The 7,155-nt window shown below is 33.8% G+C and overlaps 1 protein-coding gene across 1 annotated transcript in view; it reads left to right on the forward strand.

Annotated features, from left to right (window-relative positions):
• The window catches only part of LOC107595535 (integrin alpha-2), a 13,378-nt gene extending 8,243 nt beyond the window's left edge, over window positions 1–5,135 (forward strand). Inside the window, exons 20-30 of the mRNA XM_016285961.1 lie at window positions 780–921; window positions 1,012–1,098; window positions 1,483–1,559; window positions 1,649–1,732; window positions 2,523–2,625; window positions 2,736–2,846; window positions 3,007–3,117; window positions 3,700–3,813; window positions 3,907–3,996; window positions 4,431–4,547; window positions 4,642–5,135. Coding sequence (XP_016141447.1) covers window positions 780–921; window positions 1,012–1,098; window positions 1,483–1,559; window positions 1,649–1,732; window positions 2,523–2,625; window positions 2,736–2,846; window positions 3,007–3,117; window positions 3,700–3,813; window positions 3,907–3,996; window positions 4,431–4,547; window positions 4,642–4,728 — 1,123 coding nt within the window. The 3' untranslated portion in view covers window positions 4,729–5,135. The remainder of the gene's footprint in view (window positions 1–779; window positions 922–1,011; window positions 1,099–1,482; window positions 1,560–1,648; window positions 1,733–2,522; window positions 2,626–2,735; window positions 2,847–3,006; window positions 3,118–3,699; window positions 3,814–3,906; window positions 3,997–4,430; window positions 4,548–4,641) is intronic.
• The last annotated feature ends 2,020 nt before the right edge of the window (window positions 5,136–7,155 follow it).

Raw genomic sequence — 7,155 nt, forward strand, 5'->3', positions numbered from 1 at the left:
ACACGTATATATATATTTACACACACTATTAAGAATATTATATAGAATATAAATATGATATGATAAACTTAAAAACAATTGAAAATTAGAAAGTACTAAAATTACTGAAAGAAAATTTTAAATTAAAATAAATTAAAAATAAAAATAAATATATATTATATATATAAAATAAAAAATAAAAATAAAGTCTAATAAAAATATCAAAACCTCATACCAAAATTACTAAAATAAATATTTATAAATGCTATGTTAGTATATAAATAATACAAAAATATCTTAAAAGCTGTCTGTTTAACTTTGCATGAGGGCCAGACCACAATTTTAAGTCATATTTTATTCAATATTCTCCTTATAATAATTTCTGTAAATGTAAAATAAAAAGAAAATATTTAAAAATAAAAACTAAATGTAATCAATTTAAAATAAAAAAATAAATCTAAATAAAATGTACTAAAGAAAGATATTTGAAACATATAACATTATTTGTAATATGCATGTCAAGTGACATCAGCAAACTGTGAACATGCAAATGTGTTGTTAAATGATTAAAATGAAGTTAAAATATCAGGGGGTGCTTCAAGTAAAAAGTCAAATAGGTTATGCTGAAAAAAGTTTGGGAATCTCTGCCTTAGTAGAGAATGGCAGAATGTTTGTTAGTGGGAACTGTCCCTTTAAGAGTTAACTAAAAATAACCAACTACTACCAGCAGGGCAAGGTGTATTATGTTATTAAAGAACCAGAATTCTGAAATGTAAAAAAGATTTTGTTGTGTTTTACAGCTCATCTGCCCTTCTAGTCAGACCTGACAGAAGAAGTCTGTCTTTCATCGTGACAATAACGAACATGAAGGAAAATGCGTACAATACAAGAGTGTCTGCTAACTTCTCCAGTAACCTGTTCTACGCCTCTTTTACACCACCTGTACGGCCACCATTTCCTGTTCTGCCATAAATCTGCTCTGGTTTGTGTATGAGAAATTGTATTTGTGAATCTTCCTGCTCATGTGTGCAGGGAGACAACACTAAAGTGAAATGCAGTTCAAAAACAGGCTCACTCGACTGCAGAGTTGGATACCCGACCCTGACGCTTGACCAGACGGTAAGAGAAAAGTGTCTGTGTGTACCTGGTGTTCCCTACGTTATGAGGACCAAATGTCCCCACAAGTATAGCAACACCAGTCAATTTTGACCTTGTGGAGACATTTTTTGGTCCCCATGAGGAAAACAGCTTATGAATCATACAGAATGAAGTGTTTTGAAAATGTAAAAATGCAGAAAGTTTTGTGTGAGGGGTAGAGATTGGGTAAGAGGATAGAAAATACAGTTTGTACAGTAGAAAAACCATTACACTTATGTAGAGTCCCCATAATGATAGGAATACAAGTGTGTGTGTGTGAGAGAGAGAGAGAGAGTGTGTGTGTGTGTGTGTGTGTGAGCATACACACTTTTTGTTTCCTTTAATAATTTCATTTTGTCTCATCAGGTAACATTTGTGATCAACTTTGACTTCAACCTGAATCAACTAGAGAAACAGGCTGCTGTGACCTTTGAAGTGCAAAGGTAAAAATACTGTTTTTAACACATTTCTGTTCTAACTTTTGGGCATCTGTTTGGTTTGACTGTAAATAACCCTACACAACTTTTTCCAGTGACAGTGAGGAGGAAGTGACATCTGATAACAAGGTCTCTCTCTCCATCCCAGTCAAGTACGACGCCGAAATCATCCTCACAAGGTCAGAGGTCAAACTAATGCTCTGATAACCTTTATCTGCTCTAATGTGGTCATTTGAAATAATTAAGTTTTTTATGATTTTGAACTTCAACAATACAGCAAAAACAGTAGCATGTTGAAATATTATTACGATTTAAAATAACAGTTTTCTATTGCAATATATATTAAAATGTAATTTATATCTGTGATGCAAAGCTGAATTCCCAGCATCATTACTCCAGTCTTCAGTGTCACATGTTCCTTCAGAAATCATTCTAATATGCGGATTTGCTATTCAATTATTACAGTGTATTATTGATGCTCAATTATTAATAATGGTTCTTATTATTATCAATGTTGAAAACTGTTTTTGCTGCTTAATACTTTTTGAATTGTAGTGTCATGATTTCCACAAAAATATTAAGCAGCACAACTGTTTTCAACGTTGATAATAATAAGAAATGTATGATAATGCAAAATGCAAAAAAAAAAAAACATAAAAAAAATTAATTATTCCAAACTTTAGTCCACTGTATATTAACATTTGACCTCTATCTAAAAATTCAAACAAAAACTACTTGAACTGAGTACTTGAATTGCAAATTCAAAAAAAATAAAATACATTGGCAACACCAACCACATAGTAATGTGATAAAAACATTCAGAGCACCTTAGCAACTGTATCAAAAAGCCCTGGCAACCACCAACAACACACTACCAGCATGGCGAATTTTTGCACAGATGAGCACCACTAACATTTTTTGTCATGTAAAAACTGTTGTTGCATTTACTTTTTTTTTTTTTTTTTCAAGAAACTTAAACTTGGATTTTTGCGGCATTGGTCCTGAGGATCAAGTCAAACATACAGTCTCAGGTTTCGATGACATCGGCCCAGAATTCAACATAAATTTACAAGTGAGTCAAAAAAAAAGCGTATTTAACATTAAACGAATATGTCTAGAGTTCCCTCTAGCTTTAGCAATGTTGACCAATGTAATACTTATTTGAAGCATGTCTTTCTGCAGGTTTCAACTGGAACTTTCCCAATCAATCAGGCTCGTCTGACCGTCTCACTGCCCACCAGATCCAAAGCTAGAAATCCTTTACTATATGTGACTTCAGTCAAAACGGCACCTGTAAGTATAATGCTCTATTAAAATGTATTGCAACATGTTAATTATTCTAAACTTTCTATACGAATAAAGTATTTCACTGCACATGTATTTATAAAAGTGTGCTGTAATACCAGACTGGGATGAAAAACCAGGACATTTAATCTCTGTTTCTGCTGAGTAGGTTGTAAATGTGCAGTGTGACAGCAGCCATCTGATTGACCCACTGAAGATCAGAGAGGAAACACACACTGCCAGCTTCACTAAAGAGAGCTTTAGAGGGACAACAGAACTGGTCAGTATGCATTTGTGTTTATATTAATTTATACATGCTGTAATATGCACATTTTAGATGTTTTGGTTTTAAATAAAATAATACTCTTATTCAGCAGGAATGCATTACATTGATCAAAAATGTCAATAAAACGTTATAATGTTACTAAAGATCTCTATTTCAAAGAAATACAATAATACTGAACTTTCTATTCATCAAAGAATCCTGAAAAAAGTAATTTAGAAGTAGTTTCCTAAAAATATGAAGCAGCACTGTTTTCAACATTGATAATAGTAAGAAATGTTTCTTGAGCAGCAAATAAGTATATCAGAATGATTTCTGATGATCATGTGACACTGAAGACTGGAGTAATGATGCTGAAAATTCAGCTTTGATCACAGGAATAAATTATGTTTTGCAATATATTACAACCGTTCTTTTAAACTGTAATAATATTTCATAATATTACTGTTTTTACTGTATTTTTGATCAAATAAATGCAGCCTTGGTGAGCAGAAGAGTCTTTCCAAAAGACTTTCTTTTATTTTTAATCCTACCGAAAACTTTTGAACTGCAGTGTAGCAAACATTTGTTCATTTCCAGAATTGTAATGCAGCAAAATGTGAAACCATGACTTGTGTCCTCAACAATCTGGAGATGAAGACCAACTACTTTGTAAACATCACCACAAGGCTCTGGAATGGCACATTTGCCTTTGTGAGTGTCTCTTGAACTGTTTTATCTCCATCTTCCATTTCTGATATCTGTCGTTAGCCTGTTATTCCACGCTCCATGTTTATTTCCTTCTAGGCTGATTTTCAGACAGTTTTAGTGGCTGGAAGCTCCGAGATACAAACATCTCTGCCTGATCTCATAGTTGTCACACACAGACAACAACAGGTCAGTTCATCCCCCTGTCTTTCAGTGGTGTTTAAGATATGCTCAACCCTGCTGAAGAGACCATAGCTGGGCTTAGAGTGATTTTCAGTGCTTGTCAACATAGTGGTTGACCAACATAGCCATACTAATGGGGAAGTTGGTTTGACCAGTAAGCTTGTTTTAAGCACTTTTGTTATGTTTTCCCATATAAAAAAAATCTAAACATTCTTAAAATAACAAATAGTTACATGTCTTGAATTAAGTTTACGTATACAACACCACACTGTCAAATAGTTTTCCTTTAAAAAATAAAAAATAAAGATATCAAATGAAATACAACCGATATTTAAGGACAATATTTTAGTTTTCACATATGTACAGTACTCTGTGTGTGTGTGTGTGTGTGTGTGTGTGTGTTGATATGCTTTATCTAATCTTTCCTGACTCTGCTGCAGATAAAAATTACAGTGAGTAAAGAAAGAGCGATTGGAGATATTCCTATTAGTATTATCATAGGAAGTGTCATCGGCGGCCTCCTCCTTTTAGCTGTAGCTATGCTGATCCTATGGAAGGTATGTGCTCTTTGTTTTAGCATGAACTGCAACTACTAATACACTGTAATTCTGACAAAGAAAAATGCTTAATACAATACTGATATCCCACCAGGTTGGCTTCTTCAAGAGACCGCCGTTGCCACAGGGAAATCAACAGGACCCGGCAGAACAAGAGGGTCTGTGTGAGAATCCAGCATGAACGGGACATACACGCTCACCTCTGTGACTACATGCGAATAATGTTACCTCGAATTGTACCGATTAATAACTGATATTCAGTTGACAGCCATTCGGGTCCTGCAGGAGGTCTGGGTTGTGATAATATTACTGTATTTTAAAGCATCTCACGATTGTTGACTTGCTCGTTTGGTGCTCAGTCGTACTTGGGCTTACTCAAAAGAATGAACGAATGAGTTGGTACATGCACGAGAGCCAGGGTTTGTCTTCTTAAAGACAGAGGGGGGTGCAAATGAATGTCTAAAGCTTATGCCTCTGTCATTTCCTGCTTCCTTCTTGTTCTGACTTGCTTCAGTTTCGACACAAACAACCCAACCGCTGGGTCAAAACAACCCAATAGCGGTTTGTCCTTTTTAACCCAGCGCTGGGTTATATTTAACCCAGCATTTTTTTTAGAGTGTAACAAATAATTCTGTAAAAACATTATTTGAAGTTTGTCCTTTGCAAGTCATTAACGTCCTGCTGTTTTAGATTCAGATTACTATTAGTGAAGTGTCTCTGAGATGTTTACCTCGCTCATGCACAAACCCCCTGTATGATGGCACGCACACTCCTCTATGTGAAATACTTATGATGAATGACTCTTACTGTTGTGATTGTACAAGCACTGAGGGCAGATTAAATTATGCTCTTTAAACCTTGTTTTTGTTGGCCAGTTTTCTGAATTTTCCTCTTCTTTGTGGCTATTCTGAAATACTAAACATATCTTAAAGAGATTAATGGGCATTTGTTCATGTTTACCAAAGCACTTATTGTTCAGCATACAGTGAATTTTAGAAAGATTTTAGACAATTAAGTCTCAGCTAAAATGTCATTAGATTTTACTTTTAAACAACAACTTTTAAAACAACTTTTGTTTGCTGTTTTATTTATTTGCCAATATTGAACATTAAATAATTATGCATAAATAAATAAATAAAGATGGATGGATGGATGGATGGATGGATGGATGGATGGATGGATGGATGGATGGATAGATAGATAGATAGATAGATAGATAGATAGATAGATAGATAGATAGATAGATAGATAGATAGATAGATAGATAGATAGATAGATAGAATAAGAGGGTAAAATAATCAAATAAATACAAACTTTCTTCTTCAAAAAATCTCTACTGTCTTCAGTACAGCCTTACTCAAGTCAGTAAAACAATAAAGTTTGGGTTTTATTAGTAAACTTTCATTAGGAATGTTAAATTTGGTCAAAAATATAAGAAAAGTTGGGTAAACTGTACAGTAGAGATGTCGCTCACCTCTATAGCAGTTTACCCAACTTTTCTTATATTTTTGACCACATCCTAACAATATTCATTTTTTGTAGCTAATGCCGAGGTAATGTAAGTTCATACTATTAATTATACCTTTTTACACTTTCAACTTTTAATTTTTAATCTCCATAAGATAACTTTTAGCACTATTTTACCTGTTGTTGATCTGTCGTATCGAGCTATTTAATTTAGTAAAGCCATACCTGTGCTCCAATAAATGTGGCAAAAGCTTATTGATTTTCATCATATTCTGTTGCCTCGCAATGGCTAGGCGATCTGAGGTGTTCGAGCAAACAGCCCTCCTCCTCCTCAGATGTTTCACATTCACACGTGTGATGAGCATTTAAACTATGCAGTTTCACACAGTTTGATAGGCTATTTTATCAAATGTAGCCTAGTAGTTTGGTGTTAGCATGTTTTGCAGTTTGACAAACAAAAGGGTTATTGGGTGACATTTCTATTTTAAAAAAGTACATTATTTTAAAGGACATTTCTGTTCGATTTTAACATTCTGCTTATGCTATAGCTATGCCCAGGAAACAGGGTTGACAGTTTTAGTTGATTTAGCCGTTACTAACTGAAGGATCTAAGGATCCTCAAATGCAAGCTAGGGTGACCATATTTTAGTTTTAGCTTCGCCTTACAGTATACATAGCAAGGTTTTTGTTTGTTTGTTTGCTTATTTTGTTTTTATAATAAATAGAAAAAATAGAAAAGGAATAGGGAATGCTAGTGTTAGATTTTTCATTTTTAAATAAAAATAAAACAAGTCAATAGAACAGAAAAAGAAATGTGATGAGCATTTAAACTATGCAGTTTCACACAGTTTGATAGGCTATTTTATCAAATGTAGCCTAGTAGTTTGGTGTTAGCATGTTTTGCAGTTTGACAAACAAAAGGGTTATTGGGTGACATTTCTATTTTAAAAAAGAACATTATTTTAAAGTACATTTCTGTTCGATTTTAACATTCTGCTTATGCTATAGCTATGCCCAGGAAACAGGGTTGACAGTTTTAGTTGATTTAGCCGTTACTAACTGAAGGATCTAAGGATCCTCAAATGCAAGCTAGGGTGACCATATTTTAGTTTTAGCTTCGCCTTACAGTATACATAGCAAG

Source organism: Sinocyclocheilus grahami, unplaced genomic scaffold (genome assembly GCF_001515645.1).
Source record: "Sinocyclocheilus grahami isolate Dianchi unplaced genomic scaffold, SAMN03320097.WGS_v1.1 scaffold204.1, whole genome shotgun sequence".
In the NCBI taxonomy this organism is placed as follows: domain Eukaryota; kingdom Metazoa; phylum Chordata; class Actinopteri; order Cypriniformes; family Cyprinidae; genus Sinocyclocheilus; species Sinocyclocheilus grahami.